This window comes from Staurois parvus, unplaced genomic scaffold (genome assembly GCF_062004578.1).
Source record: "Staurois parvus isolate SC_StPar_1 unplaced genomic scaffold, SC_StPar_1.0 ptg000024l, whole genome shotgun sequence".
Classification (NCBI taxonomy): Eukaryota; Metazoa; Chordata; class Amphibia; order Anura; family Ranidae; genus Staurois; species Staurois parvus.
This window is the reverse complement of record NW_028317820.1, coordinates 643,128-669,331: the sequence shown is the minus strand read 5'-3', so window position 1 is coordinate 669,331 and position 26,204 is coordinate 643,128. Positions and strand designations below refer to the sequence as shown.

General features: G+C 44.6%; 2 protein-coding genes across 2 annotated transcripts in view; both read right to left on the bottom strand.

Annotated features, from left to right (window-relative positions):
- The window catches only part of LOC149472050 (uncharacterized), a 481,288-nt gene that overhangs the window by 289,035 nt on the left and 166,049 nt on the right, over positions 1-26,204 (bottom strand). The gene's annotated exons all lie outside the window — the stretch shown is intronic.
- LOC149472051 (uncharacterized) overlaps positions 1,936-26,204 on the bottom strand; it is a 47,282-nt gene continuing 23,013 nt past the window's right edge. Inside the window, exons 8-10 of the mRNA XM_089693266.1 lie at positions 16,441-16,743; positions 12,054-12,401; positions 1,936-2,425 (exon numbers count right to left, since the gene is read on the bottom strand). Of these exons, the coding sequence (XP_089549392.1) occupies positions 2,028-2,425; positions 12,054-12,401; positions 16,441-16,743 (1,049 nt within the window). The 3' untranslated portion in view covers positions 1,936-2,027. The remainder of the gene's footprint in view (positions 2,426-12,053; positions 12,402-16,440; positions 16,744-26,204) is intronic.

Below are 26,204 nucleotides of genomic sequence, written 5' to 3'. Positions count from 1 at the left end.
CCTTTAGGGAAGGGTGTTGATTTGTGTTGTAGGGGAGTCACAATAATTGGAGGTGGTTATTGTATAATTAAATGTTTGGAGAATACCTGAAACTCTAATGTGAGTTTTATACTGATTTTAAGTTGATATATCAGAATAAAGACGTGCTTCACCATTAGTACCTTTTGCCTTTTGGCTTGTTATTTGCGAGCCGTGTAAGGTGGACCATCTCAGGAGAAGTACCACCAGGAGGCTGGACGTCGTTGGACCCATCGGTGAACCAGATGTGACCCCCGAGTGTTTGCTGAGGCCCCCTGAGTGTCTATCGTGGATGACCGGTCATTGTTCTCATTGCTGTCCAGGCCTTTTCCAGTTGCTGATGGTATACCTGATGACATGCATACAACGCTCAGTTTGTATGTTCCTGTGGTAAGCGCATTATTGTACTAGATTCTTCAGGATTTTAGATCAAGTGAACATCTGAAGCTCCTGCTATTTGTGTACATCTCACATGTGTTCAATCCACAGGAACTTTTTTACTGTGTTTATTCATCATATACCAGACTTTTTATATTCAAGGTTTTGATATTAAGTTCCAGCGATTATGCTGAGATTTTGTGTTCAACATTACATCATCTATTTATGGCGCTGCATATTCCACTTATTTGTATTTTATCTTTTGTATCCATTTTATCTTGTTGCCTAGAGTGAGTTATACGTATAAAAGTCACACTGTTTTAAATCAGCCTGGCACTAGAACAATTTACCTAAACGCCTAAGAAGGACACTTAAATATTATAAGTGTCACGATATTTAACACTGCCAGACGGGCTGGTCTGAGTATTTCAAAAACTGCTGATCTACTGGGATTTTCACACACAACCATCTCTAGGGTTTACAGAGAATGGTCCGAATAAGAGAAAATCTCCAGTGAGCGGCAGTTGTGTGGAGGAAAATGCCTTGCTGATGTCAGAGGAGAATGGGCAGACCGGTTCTTGTGACATTCAGATGGTGGGGTCAGAATTTGGTTTAAACAACATGAAAGCATGGATCCATCCTACCTTGTATCAATGGTTCAGGCTGGTGGTGGTGGTGTCATGGTGTGGTGGATCCATCCTGCCTTGTATCAATGGTTCAGGCTGGTGGTGGTGGTGTCATGGTGTGGTGGATCCATCCTGCCTTGTATCAATGGTTCAGGCTGGTGGTGGTGGTGTAATGGTGTGGGGAATTGTAACGTACCTGGTTGGGCAGCCTGACGTGGAGAGAGGGTTTCCTCTTACTACTCCTGCTTGGGACCCCTGATAGGGTAGACAGAAGGTATCGAGCTAGGAGGGGCACGAGTGCCTGACGGGTCTGCGGTGACAGCTGGCAGGTTATGACCCGGAAGACCAGGATGCAGGTCGGTTGCGGATGCAGGTGAGCAGGTGCAGCAGCAGGAAGGTATGGACAACCGTGGCAATCGGGCAGATCAGGTACAGAGGAGCAGGCAAGCGGATAGTCAAGGGATGAGCCGGGTAGGTGCAGACGGAGTTCAATCGCAGTCAGGTCAAATCAGGTAGCAAACAGGAGTCAGGATACAAGCACAGAACGTAGCAGACCAGAAGGCACCATTCTAAGTGCAGCAGGGGATTAAATAGCCTGCCTTTGCATGCCAGCGCACGAATGCATGCGCACTCTCGTGCACTGGCACGGCTGATGGGCACCCGGCGAAGCTTCTTTACCCTGACAGGAATATTTTCTCAGCACTAACAAGGTGGACCTAATAAAGTGGACGGTGAGTGTATAAGTTGATCAAAGGTCCATTGAAACTCCTATAATGCACATAACACACTTGCAAAAATGTTAAAACAGTGAGAATTAAAATAAAAATAATAGAATTAATATTGATGGAATTAATACTGATACTGTGAAAAATATTAAGACAAAAGTTATTGTAAAATGTGACATGCTCAAAAATATTCTTATGGTATTATATTGTATTGTATTACATTATAATTTATATATATTGGCTCAATCAACACAGCTAAAGGAAGTAATTGGACTTGGTACTAGTTTTTAGTCTGTCGTGAAGAAGCCTTTAGTTGTGCTTTAACAGTCCTATTCATAGAATGCTTACTCAATCCTATAGCTCCTGTGGTCCTCTCTATGGGCTTCTCCAGGCTGGGACATTCCACTCTACAGATGAACTCTGCCCCCTGGTCTCTGCTGAGTGATGGAATGAATGTTAGTGATGATTGACAGGTCTTATCTTTTTTCTTGGTATGGATTCGGAAGGCATCATTAGGCGGTGTTATTATAATGGGATGTACGTCTGTCCCAGGTTCCTTCCTATACCAGCTCACAGTTATAGGATCTATGTATCCAGAGATATTACAAGTCAGAGAGGCCTCTTTATCTTCTTCCAGGTTGGGAATATTGATACCTTGGACTTGTAGACGGGGTGGAACTGAAAACAAAAATTATTAAGAAGACATGTGTCAGTCACAAAGTATTTTACAGTATACAGTATGTCCTTTGCAGACAATGCATTGCTACTGCTGTATAAACGGATTGTAGCCATGGTGTGCGATTTACATATTTTTGTGAGAATGTTTAGTGGACCGGATACATGTATTGCAATGCTAGCAGTGAGAGTGTAAAAAAAAAATTACCACGCACAGGGTTAAAAACAAGAAGGCGTCAAGTGAAACAACAAGTCATGTGAAAAATTAAATCCATCCCATGAAACTCAAGGAAATTGGGAGATCAACCTCTCTAAGATCTGCTGTCAGCGATAGCTACTTCATATACTATGTAATGTGATTGTACCCGCATTTCTTTCTGATTCTTCCATCTGGATTACCTTACTAAGATTTGTGTGCTCTGTTCTTTTATAGGTTATAAATTCAGCAAGCTTTCACCAAACCATTTTTTCCTTGAGAGCTGCAGGAGGACAAACTCTAGTGCCCAACTGTCATTAGAACCAGGATACTCCATTCTACATTCACTATAGTTTTAATCTGGGGCGGACTGACCATTTGGAAACTCGGGCACTGCCTGAGGGCCCGGGGTCAGTAGGGGGCCCCATGAGATGCCCTTGGTACCTTTTTCATAGGCTTTTTTGAGTTTGGGCAAGGACACAGGGGCCCCATGATCCCTTATTGCCCGGGGGCCCCATGAGTTGGCAGTCTGCCCCTGGTTTTAATCTATATGTGCATTACACTCCAGGACATGTCTTATGCTAATTTCTACCCCATGGAAAGTGTTCGCCTATTTAGCATACTGTATTTGAACAGACCAACCTCAGATCTTCATTCGAACAGTGCCTGAAGATAATGGTGATATAATGGAAAATTTGCCTTTTCAATCATTTGTTTAAAATTTCAATAGATACAATGGTGTACTGTGGAAATAATAGGTATGCTCTTGTCTTGGATTTAGAAGCTGGTGTAGCCCACTTTAGTAGAAATGACTTCTCATTTCTGAATTTTTGATCACTTATCCATGCAAAATTAATTCAGTTGCAAAATTTTTGAAGAATTCCTTACATAAATTGCCCATTTCAAATCCTTTCACAATTTTTCAATGGAAATCAAATCTGATCTTTGACTAGGGAAGTTCATAAACTAGACATGTGTAATTCATTTCGATTTAGTTTTTTGGACAAAAATTTCATTTTCGGATGTATATGAATCTCTGAATGGATAAAGTAACACCTCAATGAAACCAAAAAAAAAACTATAACGAAATTAACAAATGCATTCATTTCATTTGTTTAATTCAGATGACATCACATGATACAATAGTAGTTCAGGCTCGTGGGAAAAATAATTAAATTTTCCAATTTGTTTGATTTGGATAACAAATGGATCCAAATGTCATTCCATTTGTTAATTTGGATGCATATGATGCCAGTCAATATTGTCAGATCAGTACATGCCATTTCTCTTGGAAGGTTGGATAAGCGTCCAAAAATATTGAATCCATCCGATTCGATAACATATCGAATATATAGCAATCTTCTGGAAAAACTGCTGAATTTTTAAAAACCAACATAAAGAATATGACCAAACAAAATTCTTTCAATGAACAAATGCATCCGAAAAAAAAAGAAAATTTCTGGAGTACAAATGTTTACCAAAAACTTCTATTTCATGTTTTTGAGCCTTTCCTTGGTTTGCTAGTGTACTTTGGATCATAACTGTGATCAATTTCTGGTTCAGTTTAACATTTCAGACAGATGGCCTCACATTCTACATAAGCACACTTTGGTATTATGCAAAATTCAAAGCTGACTAGTTGACTTGATGAATGTAAGGATAGCACTACCCCCGCAATGCATGCACTTCGACACCAGCTGTTGCAAAAGTTACCTGCAGATCCCACAATGAAATTTTGGGGTTCTTGGAGACTTCTTTTAGCATTAAATGGCCAGATCTTAAGCTGAATTTTCTGAGCTGGCAAGTCCTGGACAAATTGGTGTTTATTATTAGTTGAAATCTATACTACTTGTAGAATATTTCAATTCAAATAAATGGGTGACCTTTTTAATCTCTTGTCAGACTCATAAACTCCACAATCTTCTTTCTGAGGGCCTTAGAAAGCTCTATTGACCTTGGCATGGTGATACCTGAGGTTTAAATAAGACAAGTTGAAATACATACTCCCTAATCATTAGCACCTATTCTAGTTAATGTAAGTTTCATTTCATGGACTTGAAGTGATGGTAAATGTAATGATTGTATTTACATGTCAATTTCATTAATTGAGATTATAAGAATAAATGGAACATCAAGTCTATGTGGCATTTTGACATTTGTCAAGTACATCACTTTGATTTGTAGCACTGTTTTAATGAAGTTCTAATGTTTGCCTGTCTACAGGTGAAACTGGAAAATTAGAATATCGTGCAAAAGTTCATTTATTTCAGTAATGCAGCTTAAAAGGTGAAACTAATATATGAGAGAGACTCATTACATGCAAAGCAAGATAGTTCAAGCCGTGATTTGTCATAATTGTGATGATTATGGCTTACAGCTCATGAAAACCCCAAATCCACAATCTCAGAAAATGAGAATATTGTGAAAAGGTGCAATATTCTCGTCTCAAAGTGTCCCACTCTAATCAGCTAATTAAGCCATAACACCTGCAAAGGGTTCCTGAGCCTTTAAACGGTCTTTCAGTCTGGTTCAGTAGGAATCACAATCATGGGAAAGACTCCTGACAGTTGTGCAGAAAACCATCATTGACACCCTCCATAAGGAGGGAAAGCCTCGAAAGGTAATTGCAAAAGAAGTTGGATGTTCCCAAAGTGCTGTATCAAAGCACATTAATAGAAAGTTATGTGGAAGGGAAAGGGGGGGAAAAAAAAGGTGCACAAGTAGCAGGGATGACCGCAGCCTGGAGAGGATTGTCAGGAAAAGGCCATTCAAAAGTGTTGAGGACTTTAACAAGGAGTGGACTGTGGCTGGAGTCAGTGCATCAACAGCCACCACACACAGACGGATCCTGGACATGAGCTTCAAATGTTGTATTCCTCTTGTCAAGCCACTCCTGAACAACAAACAACATCAGAAGCGTCTTACCTGGGCTAAAGAAAAACAGACCTGGTCTGTTGCTCAGTGGTCCAAAGTCCTCTTTTCTGATGAGAGCAACTTTTGCATCTCATTTGGAAACCAAGGACCTAGAGTATGGAGGAAGAATGGAGAGGCCCAAGGACCCCGAGTATGGAGGAAGAATGGAGAGGCACAAGGACCCCGAGTATGGAGGAAGAATGGAGAGGCACACACTGCAAGATGCTTGAAGTCCAGTGTGAAGTTTCCACAGTCTGTGTTGATATGGGGAGCCATGTCATCTGCTGGTGTTGGTCCACTGTCCTTCATTACGTCCAGGGTCAACGCAGCCATCTACCAGGGGATTTTGGAGCACTTCATGCTTCCTTCCACAGACGAGCTTTATGGGGATGAGGACTTAATTTTCCAGCAGGACTTGGCACCTGCCCACACTGCCAAAAGCACCAAAATCTGGTTCAATGACCATGGGATTACTGTGCTTGATTGGCCAGCAAACTCGCCTGACCTGAACCCCATAGAGAATCTATGGGGCATTGCCAAGAGAAAGATGAGAGACATGAGACCGAACAATGCAGAAGAGCTGAAGGCCGCTATTGAAGCATCCTGGTCTTCCATAACACCTCAGCAGTGCCACAGGCTGATAGCTTCCATGCCACGCCGCATTGAGGCGGTAATTGCTGCAAAAGGGGCCCAAACCAAGTACTGAGTACATATGCATGCTTCTACTTTTCAGAGGTCCGATATTGTTCTATGTACAATCCTTGTTTTATTGATTGCATGGAATATTCTCATTTTCTGAGATTGTGGATTTGGGGTTTTCATGAGCTGTAAGCCATAATCATCACAATGATGACAAATCACAGCTGGAACTATCTTGCTTTGCATGTAATGAGTCTATCTCATATATTAGTTTCACCTTTTAAGTTGCATTACTGAAATAAATTAACTTTTGCATGATATTCTAATTTTTCGAGTTTCACCTGTATATCCTTTGCAGACAATGCACTGTTACAGGTTATACATGAATTGTAGCTGTCTGATCTAGATATTTTTGTGAGTGGACTGGGAGGGTATACTAGAAGAGCAGGCTGCAATGTTAGCAGTGGGAACGTCAAAGAAATATTACCACACACTGGTTTAACCACTTCCATACAGGGCACTTTTACCCCCTTCCTGCCCAGGCCAATTTTCAGGTTTCAGCACTCTCACAGTTTGAATGACAATTGCGCGTTCATGAAACACTGTACCCAAACTAAATTTTTATCATTTTGTTCACACAACTAGAGCTTTCTTTTGGTGGTATTTAATCACCACTGGGGTTTTTATTTTTTGCTAAACTAACACAAAAAGACTGGAAATTTTGAAAAACAACGCGTTTTTCTTTGTTTCTTTTATAAACGTTTGGAAATAAATAATTATTCTTCAGAAATTTAGGCCAAGATGTATTCTGCTACATGTCTTTGGTGAAAATAACCCAAATCAGTATTTATTATTTAGTTTGTAGGAAAGTTATAAAGTTCACAAACTATGGGATGTATCTGAAAATTGATCAATCCTGAAATACTGACAACCAATCTAATTTTTTGAGGCCCAAAAATGTCAGAACAGTACAGATATCCCCCAAATGACCCCTTCTTGCAAAGTAGACAGACCAACGTATTTCCTAAGAGGCATGGCGAGTTTTTTGAAGTTGTAAGTTTTTTTGTCATAATTTTTCGAAAAATTAAGAAATTAAAAAAAAAAATTTTCACAATTTTTAGTTAACTAGTTGAGTGGCAGCCTGGGTGATAGTCAGATGGGTCAAATTTGGGTCAGGGCTGAGAGGCTCTGCAGATCAGCTCCTTGATACCTCCCCATAATCCAGAGACTTGGAGAAGTCTATAGAAATCAGAGGGCGGGGATGAGGAAGGGCTGTTCTGGATGCTAAAGGGATCCCGATCAATCCCCAGGCAGGAGGCTTTTCATGGGGTTGGGACAACTCTTATGCATGGTTGAGCCTGCTCAGTAGCAGGAGAGTTTGGGTAGAAGATGGAGTGAGAGGAAGAAATATAGGAGCCTGGGAGTGGGCCCAATGGGAAGGGTTCCTCCCCGTAATCCAGAGACTTGGAGAACTCTATAGAAATCAGAGGGCGGGGATGAGGAAGGGCTGTTCTGCATGCTAAAGGGATCCCGATCAATCCCCAGGCAGGAGGCTTGTCATGGGGTTGGGACAGCTCTTATGCATGGTTGAGCCTGCTCAGTAGCAGGAGAGTTTGGGTAGAAGATGGAGTGAGAGGAAGAAATATAGGAGCCTGGGAGTGGGCCCAATGGGAAGGGGAAAACCTACAGCCCAGGACCTGGAAAAGAGGATCACTGAGCCCTCACTGACCCCTAGAGCGAGGACCGCCAGAGGAGCCAGGGAAGGAGCCAGCTTATCAGAAGGCCTGAAAGCAGCTACCGACCCACCAGCTCACAGGAAAAGGACTGAGTGAGTAATCCTGCACCCCTTGGGCCAGAAAAGGGGAAGGAATATTTGGGTGGGAAGCCTGATTCGCTCTATACCCAGGAATTTTAGCCCTTTACCATAACAGCCACTGGATGCTCTTGCCCAGGGATTCCTCCAGATTGCTGGATAAGAAGAGGATTATCTGGAGTCTGGGCTGGTACACCAGAAGAAGCTGGGGCACTCTCCTAGAAGAGAAAACCCTTCTTGTGGGCTTGTACATAGTTGCCAGGAAGTTGTCCTTTGCAGTTCCTTGGACATCCCATACACCCTTCAATCCAAACCAAGTTCAATACCAATTAATAAAATCCAAAAAACAGGTTCAAGGACTGTTTACTGTCTCTGGAGTGCATGTCTGAAACAAAATGCATGTTGCCTGGCTGTGCACGACTATGGGGGGACCCAAAACTTTAGCAACTCCTAAGAGGGTAGTACTACATATACTATATTCATGTAAAAAAGTAAATCTACCCAATATAAACCAAGGAAATCAAAATATTACTTCTCTGAGATAGACTCTCAGTGAGATACATGCCACCTTGCTTCGGAACACACTGGAACCCTGCAGACCTAGCAAGCAGGGCTGTTTTAATAGCATTGTAGCACTACCTGCTTAAGAGCTGCGGATGAATTGGGTCCCGCTGTAGTCCTACACATCCAGGCAAATGGTATTTTCCATTCAAGCTTGCACTCAGAGTCAGAAATCAGTCCTTGAACTTTGTTTTTATGTTTTATTGAGGGGGATTAGAACTTGGATAGGATAAGGGAGGTATAGGATGCCGAGGGTACTGAAAACTAAGGAAAATCTTCCTAAAACTATTTACAAGCTCTCTATTTTCAGCACAGTCTCAGCTGGAGAGCTCACCAGCGTCTCTACAGTGTACCAACGCAGACCCTAGATGAAACTCCTTTTCTTCCAGCGATCTGGGGGTTATTCCTGAGCAGGGGATCTGGCTCCTTTCACTTTAAGAATGAACAGTCACTAGTAGGGGGCTAATCTGGTTTCCCACCAGAGTGCTCCTTCCCCTATCCACCCAGGGGGTGTTGGTGTACTCACTGAGATCTCTTCTTGTACCGTGGGTGGGTAGGTTGCTACTATCAGGCCTATCAGCTGGACTGCTGTTTTCCTGCCATACAGATGTTCCTCTCTCTCAGGCGGCCAGTGAGTACTGAGTTTTCTTCCTCTCCAGCTCCAGGTTCACAGGCAGGACCCATACATCTAGTCTCCCGACAGCCTTCTTCTTCACAGCCTCACATCTTCCTCTCTCCACTCCCCACACTCCTGCTACTGAGCAGGCTTCAACACTTTTTAAGGGAGTCCAAGCTCCTTGCCAAGACTTCTCTTGGAGATTAGCTGAGTTCCCTTGACAGTGCAGCCAGTCACTCCTCAGATCCACCCACTGCTTCCAAGGCTCTCCTCCAAAAGCCTCAGAGCAGGGGGAAATTCCAGAGGGACTGACCTGCGCAGCCTCTCAGCCCTGACCACAATTTGACCCCTCTGGTTATTGCACCTGAGCCGCTGATTTGCGCCTGTCTAACCATTGGGATCTAGCTCCACCTAGCTAAACTATGAGGGTGTTACAGCATCATGGGCCCCTGAGAAAAGTTATGCACTGGGGCCCCCGCCAGCTTGACGTAATTAAACATACATTTACTGTATGAGTGCTTTCAATAAAATTGATTTTAAACAATAGCACATGCTATAAATCAAAGACTAATTAACAGAAAGGGCATAGTCTGTGGTGTAGGAGGGTTGGGGGAGGCAGAAGGACACAGTACAGAGGGAGCCAAGAGGGCACAGTACAGGTTGTGAGGCAATCTGCTTGGTTGGTTTTATGTGCATGTTTGATCTTATGTGTCTTATGCGTGTCAGGAAAGCTCCAGGGCGCGCAAATATGCGCATGCGCAGGGTCCTTGCAAGCCGAGCAGATGTGCAGGCACTTGGGCATCGGTGTGCGCACTTGCGTGCGCACATGCGCACTCGCGCATGCGGGCGCACGCCTGTCATTAATGCTGCCGCCAAGAGGGCTATTTAAACTGTCTGCTGTGGTTATCTCATTGCCGTATGGTCCTTTCCCCCTGCTCGTGTTTCCTGACTTCCGTGATTGATTCCTGTTGCCAAACCAGCCTGTTCCTGACTTCTGTTTGATTGCCTCCTGCCCTGACCTCTGGCTTGTCCTCGGGTTATTCTTCTGCCTGCTCCTATCTGATTGATCTCCTGTTACTGAACCTGGCCTGTGACCCAACTACTCTTCCTCCTGCCGCTATAAGCCTGATCTGCCTCACCAATATCGAACCCGGCTCGTCTGACCCTGCATCCTCCGCACACGGTGCTCCAGCATCCATCCATCCCACACGGATACATCTGGCCTGCAACTCATCAGCCCTCCAGCTGCTACTGGACTGATCTCAGGCACCCATACCCCACCGTGCTCCTACGACCACTGTCTATCAGCGGTCCTTGAGCTGGAGTTGTACAAGAGGTCTGCCTCTTCACATCAGGCTCACTATCCAGGTACGTGACAATGTGCTAGACCTAGAACAGCTGTATAGTGCATATATTACAGCTGAGCTGTATAAATGTCGGCGAGTGACTGAAGGTGGTGTCTTGAGAACGCCCTGTGGGAGGGGCGAAACGCGTTGACGTATTTCCGGTCCGCCGTGATTTGGGTCTACGTCACTTCCGGTCTTTGGAACGCAAGCCGTGCATTCCAAGCGGCCATCTTCAGAGGGGGAAAGCTGATCATCCTCTGCTATCCACCTGAAGCGTGAGATCCCTATATATTTTTCTGATTGTGGAACCTGGATACTTTTAAGCCATACAGGCGTTTAAACAAGGCTTTTTAATTTATTTGACCATGCGAGTGGCCTGAGTTTATCCTTTTATTTATGAGTATTTGGCAGTATTACACTATGTAGTTTCATTTTTCACTGCAATATTGAGGAATTCATGGAAGAATAAAGTGGAGGCGTTTTATCCCCATTAATGGTGAATAAGAAGATTTGATCTTACCTAGAGGGCTTAGGATCCTTTATATCCTATAAGGCTCATTACTCGCCTTCATATGGTGAGTGCGGTTGATATTATTTTGCAAGTGGTGGAAGGTGGCAGCATATGTTGAATAAGTTATACACTGAAATTCAAGGGAAATAAGGACTTTTTCTCACTTGGACATTTGATTTTGTATTTACGCACTGTTATTTTGATTGTATGTTCTAGAACAGCTGTATGTATATATTTTAATTAAAAAGTCAAATAGATACTCCTTGTCTTCTTTATGAAAAAACTACTCTTCACCATAAACAAGTACACTATGAATATTTAAGACCTTTCCCAATCTAATCAGGCAGACTTGCATTTTACAATGCTGGTTGATTTGCAAATAACCTGCTCTGAAACTCCCCCTGACTCTCCACATATTTACCCCCAAAAACAGGTTAACCCAACATAACAAAGGTAAGGTGATTACCTCATGCATAAATTAACATAGTAAGGAGTCCTTGGCTATCCTTTCAGTGTGTAAAATGCAAACTACCGAGGAGCTACTGCATATACCATCTAATGTGACTGTACCTGCATCTCTTCCATTTGGCTTACCTTACTGTCACCTTAATGCCACTACTCTGGGACGTCTGGCTAGCTGAAATCCAGAGACAGTTGAGAAAGGGCGGAAAAGGGCAGGAAGTAGCCAGGAATTGTCCATGTGTTGCATGGACCAGGACACATTTGGGAGAAAGAACTGTGTGCTGTTCGGCTGAGATGCTGCTGGGCTTCTGTGACCCTTTCTGGACCCCTGAAGCAGGTGGGAACTTTAAACCCTGTTGTGGGACAGGTTTATGCTGGCGGTGGGCCAAATCTTTGGGGGGTTTTTTGTGCTAAAAGCTTATGGACTAATTTGTTTATTTTATGCTGAAGAAAAGCTATTTTTATTTGGCTTTTGGAAAATAAAGACTGTTTGCTTTTACAATTTGTGAATGCAGTCTCAATGTATAGTCACTTAATGGTTATGTGTTGACAGTCTTATTATAGAAAAGTGTACCTATTCTTATAGGACCCGTTCTTTTCTCTACTGGACGCTCCAGGCTGGGATGTTCCACTGTACAGATGAAGTCTGCCTCCTGGTCTCTGCTGAGTGATGGGGTGAATGTCAGAGATGATTGACAGGTGAAGGTATTATCTTTCTGCTTTTTCTTATCAGAGCATTTGTAAGCATCTTTAGGTAGCTCTGTTATAATGGGACGGGAGTCTGTTCCGGGTTCCTTCTTAAACCAGCTCACTTTCAGATGATCTGGGAAATATCCAGAGATATCACAGGTCAGACAGGCCTTTGTACCTGCTACCAGGTTGGGAATTATGATCTCTCCAACTTGTGGACGCCAGGGCAGATCTGCAACACAAAGTCATTTACAAGAGATGTACAATTAGTTCATATTTCACAATGAGTTGGATTCTGTAAAAAAACGAATAAAGTATTCCATGCAAAAGAAAAAATGTATAGGAGGGATCATTCAGTCCCATGGGAAACATTCTTTTGAATGCCACTGTGAAGCCCGAGAAAACAGGTAGTGCAGCTTATAATCTTGCTACTCATCGCAAAGGCCATTTTCCCCCCATTGAATTATTTTTATTGTGGTTTCTCTAATCATTTGAAAGATTTTTTTCCTTCACTTTCTGTGTGGGCACTGACATACAAACCATCTCCAAAGGGATCACCAATAGTAGTACAACATTTTAAGAGTAGAGTGGGGAAGGGTAAGCACCTCACTCAGGTTTTTATTGCTGACAATTTCTGTTAGGTCACCAAGACAAGAAATAAGGAGACATTTCTTCACCAGGGACACAGATAGGGAAAAGTAGATGGCAGAGGACAGGGCAGTCTTTTCCTATCTTTTCCTATGGACATCCCTGGGCACTGCCCCAAGTACATTGTGGCCCCTGAAGTTCCCCTCCCCCCGCAGGAGGAATTGCATATGAACAGGAGGGGTGATCAGTATGATGGGTGGGGAAAATAATTGCAACTCATCTTCTGTATGGCTCTCACTGCAGCAGCTGAAAGCTGGGAGAGCCACAAAAGATCAGTTCCAGTAATTTCCCCCACCTGCTACATTGATCCCCCCTCCTGTCCACATGCTATTGCCCCTCTGCTTGGGCCCCCTGTCTGCCCACCCGACAGCGCTACCAGCTTCCCTTCACTACTTTCCTGTTGGCTGTTGTGGGGGGATCTTTAGGATGAAGAGCAGGCAAAGGGACCAGTAAATATGTCTTTTAAATGTCCCTTCCCTTTCTAAATTAACACAGTGAGTGATTGGTGCTAATCACTCACTTTGTTCATTCATAACTGAAGCATAGTAAACTGTGTTTACTATGCTTCAGTTTATAAATGAACAACAGCCTCTGTCCCCTGTTCATTCAATTGAAGTGCAGCTGAGGCTGCAAAGAAAGGAATTGGGGAATATGTTTCCTCAGTCCATTTCTCTGTCTCAAAGTGAGACTTCGGGGTAGACTCCTGATATCTCACCAAAGACCTCAAAGTGAGACTTCGGGATAGACTCCTGATATCTCACCAAAGATATCTCACCAAAGACCAGCACTGTGAAAAAATGTAAAAAAAAATTATTTTATAAAAATTGTAAAAAATAATAAAATTTAAAAATTTTAAAAAATCAGACTAGAATTTCTAATCAGACTTAAAAGCCACGTCCAATATGTAGCATTATTTAGCCATGCCCACTGTTTGCAGCATCCTGTTATGCATGCCACAGGTCCCCGTTTTTCTGGGAATGAGCCCCACTGCATTTCTTAGCCTGCAGCCCATGATGCTATTAAGATGGCACTGACAGAGGATAAAAAAATATGTATTAGCTGCAGGGGAGTTTCCTGAATTTGGGCAAGAACATGTTGGGCCTCAGTGTGGACCTGCGACAAGAAGTCATACCACACCGCAGCCACCTACACATGTACATCATTTAATACCGCCCCATACCAGCAAACAACCTCCAGTAATAAAGATGCACACGCTGCACAGAATTCTGGGTGTGGCCAGATTCTGCTAACAGAGGGAGGGTCTTAAAGGGGCATGGTTACATAAAACCTGAGTCTAACGGACATTTACAAAACTGAGCACAATCATTTAAAGCAGGGGTGGGCAACTGTGGCCCTCCAGCTGTTGGTGAACTACAAGTCCCATCATGCCTCTGCCTTTGGGAGTCATGCTTGTAACTGTCAGTTTTGCAATGCCTCATGGGACTTGTAGTTCTACAACAGCTGGAGGGCCACACTTGCCTGATTTAAAGGATAAGTTCCCCGTACTATCTGTCATATTTGAAAACAACACAGCCATGCGGGGCTCCACCCACACTTGCAAAAAAATGTGCATTTATTATTTTTGTCCAAAAGATGAACTTCTCCTTTAAAAGAAATTAAACTTTTCCATTAAATGTTTTTCAGGCAGCAAGGCAATGATAACTTAGCAACCTTTACACCCCCCATTCAAATCTTATATTAGAGGTTCCGTTTACATTAAAGTCTCCTTTTACATCAGAGTTCTCCTTAATATTAGAGTCTCCTTTTATAAGTCCCTACTTACATCAGACACCCCCTTACATCAGAGTCCCTCTACATAAGAGTTCCCCATTATGTAAGAGTCCCCCCTTTGATCAGGAGCCCCATTTTAAATCAGACCCCTCCCGTCTTCCCCTTTAGATCAGAGTCCTCCTTTAGATCAGAGATCACCCTTTCATCAGAATTTACTTTTAGATCCGAAGTTTCCCTATAGATTGTAGTCTGTCCCTTCAATCAGGAGTCTCCCCTTAGATCAGAATCCCCTTTAGATCAGAGTTTCCCTCAAGATCAGAAGTCCCCCTTTAGATCAGAATCCCTATTTATATCAGAGTTCCTCTTTAGATCATAATCTTCCTTCAGATCAGATTCCCCACTTGGATCTGCAGTCCTCCTTTAGATCAGAATCTTCTCTTACATAAGATGTCCACCCTTAAATCAGAGGTTCCCCTTTAGATCAGAGTTCCCTTGAAATCAGCATTCCTGCTTAGATTACAGACCCCCATAGAACAGGGTCCCTTTACCCTACAGCAGGGGTGGGCAACTGTGGCCCTCCAGCCGTTGGTGAACTGCAAGTCCCATCATGCCTCTGCCTTTGAAAGTCATGCTTGTAACCAGGGGTGGACTGACCATTTGGAAACTCGGGCACTGCCCGAGGGCCCGGGGTCAGTAGGGGGCCCCATGAGATGCCCCTGGTACCTTTTTCATAGGCTTTTTTGAGTTTGGGCAAGGACACAGGGGCCCCATGATCCCCTATTGCCCAGGGTCCCCATGAGTTGTCAGTCCGCCTCTGCTTGTAACTGTTAGTTTTACAATGCCTCATGGGACTTGTGGTTCTACAACAGCTGGAGGGCCACAGTTGCCCACCCCTGCCCTACAGGATGGGAGGTAGGAGCCAAAGTCAAGGGATGAGGCTGGAAGGTAGAGCAGCTCTGTATAGAGGACGTTTCATCGCATTGTGCATGCTAGGGAAGCGTGTCTTCAGTTACTAGGACGCCAATGGTCCTAGCAGCTAATGATGGCAAAGATGATGGCAGGGGGGAGTTTGGGGGAGAACAGAGAGCATGGACAGTCCTTGCTGACAGGAATCCTCATTGTGTGCAGTCAGGGCCGGTGCTAGACTATTTTGCGCTCTAGGCAAGTCCAGCTATCTGCGCCCCCCCCAAAAAAATATTTTTTTAAAAAAACAGTAGAAAATATTAAATCAACAAAACACAAAACTGCTAAATTTCTTTCAATTTGCAAAAATAAGTGCCATAAGATTCCACCAGCACCAATATTAAAGTCATAATTAGTTTCACCGATGGAGTGTGCGACTTACAGTGAAGATCCACGATTTCAAAGTCGGATAACGTGCCGATTTCAGGTGCGATTTGCAAGATATCTGACACAGATGTCTATGCTAATTGCACCAAAAGTAGTTCATGTACCACTTTGGAAATCGGTGAGGCTCTGACCAAGTCGGAACCGCACCGATATGACCGCTGTAATTGCAGACAATAGGGTGCGACTTGCCATGAGATTTGCAAGTCGTATGAAATGCAAATCGCATGCCAAGTCGCACCCAGTGTGACCATGGACTTAGTCTGGGTTCACACTGATGTGTGATTTCTGTTGTGACAGGTGCAAATTTATTTTAAGTTAAGAAAGGAGAAGCGAGAAGAGTCTGCGGGGGACCCGAGAAGAGGGGGATCCGGGCTGCTCTGTGTAAAACCACCGCACACAGCAGGTAAGTACAGACATGTTTGTTATCTTTTTATTAAAAAATAAGCCTTCATAAACACTTTAAATTACAATATGGCTCGTATAGCAATCGGTTGTATTGTTGGATTTATGTTCTTTGATACAATATTTATTTCCTTTCTTACCTCTTACAGTCAGTGTTCTGGTCTCCGGTTCATCCATAGATTCGTGTTTCCACGTTACAGAGAATTTGATCTTTGTATCATCAAACACCTTTATATAAATGTTGCCAACACTGGTGACATATGTGAGATCTTTGTGTTTACGAACATTGTTTTTCCATGGCATTTCCACTATTTTATCGTCATATTCATATCTCCATTTTATTTCAATATTTTCCGGGTAAAACCTCAGTAGATTGAGGGTGAAGAGAACACGAGAGGAATCCCCCATAGAGATTGCTATAGGCTCCACCATCTGGGGTTTAGCTGGAATACACAAAGAATATCTAAACCCAAGAACAAAAAGTGTGATATATTGCAGCTTACCAGTCCTTAGATGTGGTGGCTGCATTAGTTTTTCAGTTTTTTTCAGGCTTTTATTTTCTTTAATTTTCACCTGGTGATCCTGCCACTGACACACTTCCTGTTTTAAGGTGACAACACTTCCTCTTTGTTGAAAAACTCTCAATCTTCTGAGCTCACTGCCTGACTATAGCCTATCTGAGGTAACCAGCACTCAGCACTTTATTAGCAGGTTGCTTTTGTTTGGCATTTGTACTTTACAAGTGAAAAATTGGTCACTTTCTGATTCTTATGCTGATTGGCACATGATTTAGGAAAGATGAGGACATTTTAAGTACCACGCTAAATCATAGAGTGATTGCAAAGGTTTGGCACAGAGAGCCCTGGCAGTCCTGGCTACTCTTCTGAGGCACTCAGGCAGGCTTGCTCCGGAGCCGGCCTTTATGTGTCTATTCAGACACACAGCATGCCTCGGCCCCGCCCCCTGCTCACAGGTTTTGACTGACAGCTGCAGGAGCCAATGGCTCTCACTGCTCTCAGCCAAGCCTGGGAGAGCAGCAAGAGGGGAGAAGAGCAGCTGCAGACGTGCACAGCACTGGATCGAGATCGGGCTTAGGTAAGTATTTAGGGGGGACTGGGGGGGGGCTACCACAGGGAATGCATCAAGCTACAAAAAAAGTTTACCTTTACAAGCACTATAAATACTATACGCTCCCTCTCTGTGTTGTATCTATGGAGGAGAGTTGTTGTCACCTTAGGACATGACGTGTGTAAGGACCACTTCTGTAGTTCAGGCGGGAAGCCTGGGCAGAGCTGACAACAATGCTTGAGATAAGACTGCAGAGTGCACAGGACAACTCTGAATTTCTGGCAGGATCAACAGATATTTTGTTTGCATTTTTTAAACAGATATAACAAAATGGTTTAATTCTCAACCACTTGCCCTCCAGAGGATTTACCCCTCTTCATGACCAGGCCATTTTTGCCGATACAGCGCTGCGTTACTTTAACTGACAATTGCGCGGCCATGCGATACTGCACCCAAATAAAATTTACATTCTTTTTTCCCCACAAATTGAGCTTTCTTTTGGTGGTATTTGATTGCCTGTGCGTTTTTTATTTTTTGCGCTACAAACAAAAAAAGACCGACAATTTTGAGAAAAAACAATATTTTTTACTTTTTGCTATTAAACATGTACAGTAAAAAAATTTAACAATCAAATTCCATCATAAATTTATGCCAAAATGTATTCTGCTCCATGTCTTTGCTAGAAAAAAATCCCAATACGTGTAAATTAATTGGTTTACGTGAAGGTTAAAGTGTCTACAAATGGTGGTATATACAGTATACTGGAATATTTAAATTTTTTTTAATACTGGTAATGGCGGCGATCAGCGACTTATAGCGGGACTGCGGCAGGCATTCTGACACTTGGGGGGAATTGACTAACTGTCACTGACATCCCCAGTGACACTGATACAGTGATCAGTGCTAATAAAAAGCACTGATCACTGTACTAATGACACTGGGCAGGAAGGGGTTAACATCTGGGGTGATCAAAGGGTTAACTGTGTGTGTTTTACTGTGTAAGTACATTGCTTTGTAATGCTCTTCTATACAGATCAAAACAAGCAGTGTGCTGGAGCTGACAGGGGAGAGATCTGTATTGTATTGTATACAGACCTCTCCCCCGTCAGTGATACTCGGAGATCGCCGGGTGCCGGTGGGGAATCACTGGCCGGGACCCGGTGATCGACAGCTGAAGCAGCCAATGGAGGTACGGGTAGGGCGCGCTTGCCCCTTACCCAGAAATTCAAAATATATACAGTATATACTGTGTATATATATATACAGTGGGGAACGAAAGTTTGGGCACCCCAGCTACAAATTTGTATTAATGTGCATAAAGAAGCCAAGGAAAGATGGAAAAATCTCCAAAAGGCATCAAATTACAGATTAGACATTCTTATAATATGTCAACAAAAGTTAAATTTTATTTCCATCATTTACACTTTCAAAATAACAGAAAAAAAAAAAAAAAAAATGAGTTAATATCTTGTACTGCCCCCTTTGGCAAGTATCACAGCTTGTAAACGCTTTTTGTAGCCAGCCAAGAGTCTTTCAATTCTTGTTTGAGGTATCTTTGCCCATTCTTCCTTACAAAAGTCTTCCAGTTCTTTGAGATTTCTGGGCTGTCTGTCACGCACTGCTCTTTTAAGGTTTATCCATAGATTTTCAATTATGTTGAGGTCAGAAGATTGTGAAGGCCATGGCAAAACCTTCAGTTTACGCCTCTTGATGTAATCCCCCATGGATTTTGAGGTGTGTTTAGGATCATTATCCATTTGTAGAAGCCATCCTCTCTTTAACTTCAGCTTTTTCACAGATGGCATCAAGTTACCATCCAAAATTTGCTGAAATTTTATTGAATCCATTTTTCCTTCTACTTGTGAGATGTTCCCTGTGCCACTGGCTGCAACACAACCCCAAAGCATGATTGATCCAACCCCATGCTTAACAGTTGGACAGAGGTTCTTTTCATTAAATTCTGTGCCCCTTCTTCTCCAAACGTACCTTTGCTCATTCCGGCCAAAAAGTTCAATTTTAACCTCATCGGTCCACAGAACTCGTTTCCAAAATGCATCAGGCCTGTCTATATGTTCATTTGCAAAGTTCAAACGATGATTTTTGTGGTGAGGACGTAGAAGAGGTTTTCTTCTGATGACTCTTCCATGAAGACCATATTTGTACAAGTATCTCTTTATAGTGGAATAGTGTCAGGAATGGACTTGCCAATAGTGGTGGGACTCACCTGCCTTGTGGGGTGCAGTACCAGGGCTGGCCAGCGGGTGCTCTCAACAACCAGAGGTTCACTTCGGCAATTAGCCATCAACTGGGGCTGATTGCAGGTGGTGTATTTAAGGGATGGCCAGACCTGCAGTTTGTGCCTTGGTGTGTGGTTTTCCATGGGCCCCTGTATCTTGTAACCTGCATTCCTGTTCCTGTTTCTGCCTGACTTGTTGCCAACCCTGCCTGATCCTGACCTCTGCTGACTTCTCCTGTTTGATCCCTGGCTTGTGACCCTGACCATTCTCTGCCTGACCCCCTGTACCTACCTGTCCGTTAGTTGCTGTACCCGGCTCGTGACCTGACTACTCTCCGCCTGCCCCTCCTTTACCTACCTGCCCGATAGTTATCGACCCGGCCTGCCTGACTACGTTCTGCTCTATATGTGTATGTACCTTTGTATCTATATCCATTTAGGTTTGGGTTTGTTTCACCTTGATGTATGTATTTGTGTTAGCTTGGGGTTTGGTGCTCTGCGTTTATATTTGTATTGTTAGTCTTAATAAATTGTCTTATTTATACCATATCTGAAGCCTGCGTTTCCCTGTGTCAGTCCACACGCTTCTGGTCACACCCGCATCCCTGACATTACACCAAGGCCATCCTGACCAGAAGTGGCTGCACAGGGAAGCCATCTTGGCTTGTTGCTGGGAACGATGGATCTTGATGAGGTTGTGTATTTGTCGCTGCTGGTTTTTGATGACAGAGAATATGCTTATCAGACTCTGAGGGAGTATACCCGGGATCAACTGCTAGAATGTATACGGGTCGCTCATGTTCTAGTAGATCAGGGCACAGAGTTCTCTGAGGTGCAACCTTTGATTCAGGTTTGTGCAGAGTTGGCTTCATCTGGTACCCCTGAAAGCAGGAATGACTTTTTGCCACCATTTAGTGCAGACCAGGTAGAGTCCCTGCTATGGTTATTAGAGGATGATGTGGATTCCTTCTTGGAGCATTATGCTGCATGTTCACAACAGGTATTAAGAGATTGTATAAACGCAGTGCAGTCTTTGACCAGACAGGCTTTGTGTAAGCTGAGCTTTGTTCAACCCATACTGCAGACATGGTCAGACTTGTTGCACCCAGCCTCAGTCAGCTTACAACGTCATTCCTCCACTCAAGGCACTCTTCCTGCATCCCCGACAGCACCCCCAGTGACGGCCCAGTATACTCTGCTAACTACCACATATCAGTCCTCTGCTCCCACTTGTTGCACCTATCCTTTCTTTAACCCTGTAAAGAAGTCCTCTGTAGCAACTGCTCCCTCCTCTGTTCCATCCTCCAGCTCTTCTCTGTCTTCAGCTGCTCCATCCGTTTACAAACCTGCGCTTACTTACAGTGCTCCGGTAACTAAAACCAGGAAAAGGTGAAAATTCTTTCCAACCAATACCATCCTGCCAGTATCCAAACTGGTCAGCCTGCCATCTGAGAACCCGCCTTCCGTGGTGCAGCCTGGTGCCTCAGCGCCTACAATTCAGCCTGATGTCTCTACCCAGCCTGATGTCTTTACCCAGCATGATGTCTCTACCCAGCATGATGTCTCTATTCAGCCTGATGTCTCTACCCAGCCTGATGTCTCTACCCAGCCTGATGTCTCTACCCAGCCTGATGTCCTTACCCAGCCTGATGTCCTTACCCAGCCTGATGTCCTTACCCAGCCTGATGTCCTTACCCAGCATGATGCCTCTACCCAGCCTGATGAACTGATCCAGCCTGATGATCCTATTATGCCAGATGACTCGGAGTCCACTGTCTTGCCAGACGACTCGGTGCCCGCTGTCTTGCCAGACGACTCAGTGCCCGCAGTCTTGCCAGACGACTCGGTGCCCGCAGTCTTGCCAGTCGACTCAGTGCCCGCAGTCTTGCCAGACGACTCGGTGCCCGCAGTCTTGCCAGATGTCTCGATGCCCGCTGTTCCGCCAGTTGACTCGGATCCCGCTGTCGGGCCGGTTGACTCAGAGCCCGCTGTTGTGCCTGGTGACTCGGGGCCCGCGGTCTTGCCAGATGACTCGGAGCCCGCGGTCTTGCCAGATGACTCGGTGCCCGCGGTCTTGCCAGATGACTCGGTGCCTGCAGTCTTGCCAGACGATCCAATGCCTGATGACCCAGTGCCCGCTGTCATTCCTGGTGACCCGATGCCCGCTGTCGTGCCTGATGACTCGATGCCCGCTGTCCAGCCAGACGATCCAATGCCTGATGACCCAGTGCCCGCTGTCATGCCTGGTGACCCGATGCCCGCTGTCATACCTGGTGACCCGATGCCCGCTGTCGTGCCAGTTGAATCAGAGCCAGCTGTCACGCCTGGTGACTCGGTGCCCACTGCCTTGCCAGATGACTCGGTGCCCGCTGTCGAGCCAGATGACCTGATGCCTGGTGACCCAATGCCCGCTGTTGTACCTGGTGACCTGATGCCCGCTGTCGAGCCAGATGGTCCGGTGCCCGCCGCCCTGCCTGGGGGCCCGGTGCCCGCCGCCTTGCTTGGGGGCCCGGTGCCCGCCGCCCTGCCTGGGGGCCCGGTGGCTGCTGCCCTGCCTGGGGGCCCAGTGCCTGCCACCCTGCCTGGGGGCCCGGTGCCTGCTGCCCTGCCTGGTGGCCCGGTGCCCGCTGCTCCGCCTGGTGATCCGGCGTCCAGCCCGAAGTGCCTCCGTCTGGTGCCCAGCCCAAAGTGCCTCCGTCCGTTGCCCGGCCCGAAGTGCCTCCGTCCGGTGCCCAGCCCGATGTGCCAGTCTTTGACATCCCGCCAGTCACCGGACCCGGGTGGTGGAACATTTTGCCCAGCTAGGACTGTTTGGAGCGTCCTGAGGCCGCTTCTTGAGGGGGGGGTACTGTCAGGAATGGACTTGCCAATAGTGGTGGGACTCCCCTGCCTTGTGGGCTGCAGTACCAGGGCTGGCCAGTGGGTGCTCTCAACAACCAGAGGTTCACTTCGGCAATTAGCCATCACCTGGGGCTGATTGCAGGTGGTGTATTTAAGGGATGGCCAGACCTGCAGTCTGTGCCTTGGTGTGTGTTTTTCCATGGGCCCCTGTATCTTGTAACCTGCATTCCTGTTCCTGTTTCTGCCTGACTTGTTGCCGACCCTGCCTGATACTGACCTCTGCTGACTTCTCCTGTTTGATCCCTGGCTTGTGACCCTGACCATTCTCTGCCTGACCCCCTGTACCTACCTGTCCGTTAGTTGCTGTACCCGGCTCGTGACCCGACTACTCTCCGCCTGCCCCTCCTGTACCTACCTGCCCGATAGTTATCGACCTGGCCTGCCTGACTACGTTGTGCTCTATATGTGTATGTACCTGTGTATCTATATCCGTTTAGGTTTGGGTTTGTTTCACCTTGTTGTATGTATTTGTGTTAGCTTGGGGTTTGGTGCATTGCATTTATATTTGTATTGTTAGTCTTAATAAATTGTCTTATTTATACCATATCTGAAGCCTGCGTTTCCCTGTGTCAGTCCACACGCTTCTGGTCACACCCGCATCCCTGACAAATAGTGTACCACAACTCCAGTGTCTGCCAGATCTTTCTGGAGGGCACGTGCAGTCAAACGTGGGTTTTGAATTGTTTTTCTCACAATCCTGCAAGCTTTTCTGTCTGATATTTTTCTTGGTCTTCCAGATCTTGCTTTAATTTCCACTGTTCCTGATGACTGCCATTTCTTAATTACATTCCGAACAGAGGATATTGACATCTGAAAACGCTTTGCTATCTTCTTATAGCCTTCTCCAGCTTTGTGAGTGTCAACTATTTTCAGTTTCAGTTTTCTAGACAACTGCTTAGAAGAACCCATAGTGCTGATTGTTGGGGCAAGGTTAGATGAGTCTGGGCATTTAAAACCTTTGAGATTGACAGCACCTGGTCTGCCCAGATGATGATTGAGAACAATCCATGACACTGGCAGGTCTCAGCTTGGCAAAGGGGGCAGTGCATGCTATAAATTCTGCAGGGTGCCCAAACTTTTGCAGATGCCATTTTTTTGTTTTCTGTTATTTTGAAAGTGTAAATGATGGAAATAAAATCTAACTTTTGTTGACATATTATAAGAATGTCTAATCTGTAATTTGATGCCTTTGGAGATTTTTCCATCTTTCCTTGGCTTCTTTATGCACATTAATACAAATGTTTAGCTGGGGTGCCCAAACTTTCGATCCCCACTGTGTATATATGTATATATATATATATATATATATGTACGTGATTTTGTGCAGCCCTGCTGCCCTGTAGTGGTATTTCTGCGATACAGACCAAAAGGGAGCAAATAAGAAAAGTGCATTGTTAGGTTTTACATACACTTTAACAGTACATGATTTGACTCTCATTTTAAACAATATACAGTGGGGCAAAAAAGTATTTAGTCAGCCACCAATTGTGCAAGTTCTCCCACTTAAAAAGATGAGAGAGGCCTGTAATTGGCATCATAGGTAGACCTCAACTATGAGAGACAAAATGAGAAAACAAATCCAGACAATCACATTGGCTGATTTGGAAAGAATTTATTTGCAAATTATGGTGGAAAATAAGTATTTGGTCACCTACAAACAAGCAAGATTTCTGGCTCTCACAGACCTGTACCTTCTTCTTTAAGAGGCTCCTCTGTCTTGCACCCATTACCTGTATCAATAGCACCTGTTTGAACTTGTTATTAGTATAAAAGACACCTGTCCACAACCTCAAACAGTCACACTCCAAACTCCACTATGGTGAAGACCAAAAAGCTGTCCAAGGACACCAGAAACAAAATTGTAGACCTGCACCAGGCTGGGAATACTGAATCTGCAATAGGCAAGCAGCTTGGTGTGAACAAATCAACTGTGGGAACAATAATTAGAAAATGGAAGACATACAAGACCACTGATAATCTCCCTCGATCTGGGGCTCCACGCAAGATCTCACCCCGTGGGGTCAAAATGATCACAAGAACGGTGAGCAAAAATCCCAGGACCACACGGGGGGACCTAGTGAATGACCTGCAGAGAGCTGGGACCAACGTAACAAAGGCTACCATCAGTAACACACTAAGCCGCCAGGGACTCAGATCCTGCAGTGCCAGACGTGTCCTCCTGCTTAAGCCAGTACAAGTCCAGGCCCGTCTGAAGTTTGCTAGAGAGCATTTGGATGATCCAGAAGAGGATTGGGAGAATGTCATATGGTCAGATGAAACCAAAATAGAACTGTTTGGTAGAAACACAACTCGTCGTGTTTGGAGGAGAGAGAATGCCGAGTTGCATCCAAAGAACAGCATACCTACTGTGAAGCATGGGGGTGACAACATCATGCTTTGGGGCTGTTTCTCCGCAAAGGGACCAGGACGACTGATCCATGTACAGGACAGAATGAATTTGGATGATCCAGAAGAGGATTGGGAGAATGTCATATGGTCAGATGAAACCAAAATAGAACTGTTTGGTAGAAACACAACTAGTCGTGTTTGGAGGAGAGAGAATGCCGAGTTGCATCCAAAGAACACCATACCTACTGTGAAGCATGGGGGTGACAACATCATGCTTTGGGGCTGTTTCTCCGCAAAGGGACCAGGACGACTGATCCATGTACAGGACAGAATGAATGGGGCCATGTATCGTGAGATTTTGAGTGCAAACCTCCTTCCATCAGCAAGGGCATTGAAGATGAAACGTGGCTGGGTCTTCCAACATGACAATGATCCCAAACATACCACCCAGGCAACGAAGGAGTGGCTTCGTAAGAAACATTTAAAGGTCCTGGAGTGGCCTAGCCAGTCTCCAGATCTCAATCCCATAGAAAACCTTTGGAGGGAGTTGAAAGTCCGTGTTGCCCAGTGACAGCCCCAAAACATCACTGCTCTAGAGGAGATCTGCATGGAAGAATGGGCCAACATACCAGCAACAGTGTGTGCCAACCTTGTGAAGACTTACAGGAAACGTTTGACCTCTGTCATTGCCAACAAAGGATATATAACAAAGTATTGAGATGAACTTTTGATATTGAACAAATACTTATTTTCCACCATAATTTGCAAATAAATTCTTTCCAAATCAGCCAATGTGATTGTCTGTATTTTGTTTCTCATTTTGTCTCTCATAGTTGAAGTCTCCCTATGATGCCAATTACAGGCCTCTCTCATCTTTTTAAGTGGGAGAACTTGCACAATTGGTGGCTGACTAAATACTTTTTTGCCCCACTGTATATAATATTTTAACTTCTGGACTGTGGACAATAGGTAAATACAGATTAAGATAAGATACATAGACTGCTCAGTTGCACATCCTATTGATGAATGTCAATAACAGATTCCTTTATGGAATAATGAGATCCAGACTGCTTACTTCCCTGCCTGTGCTCTTCCATTTTTGCTGTTTTTGCAGTTTGTTGATTTTCTGAGTAAAATGTTGTACTTTGTTATCACAGTTCTGGGTCCATATACCTAAACCTAAACGGGTTTTGTTCAAGGGGTTTCTCATTGTTGTGCCTCATCAAACACCAGTGACAATGTGGGACCTTTCCTTGGTACTTTCTGTTCTACAAAAGTCTCCCTTTGAACCGATCCAGAATATTCCTTTGGTGGATCTTACTTGCAAGGTGGTTTTTGCAATGTGGATTT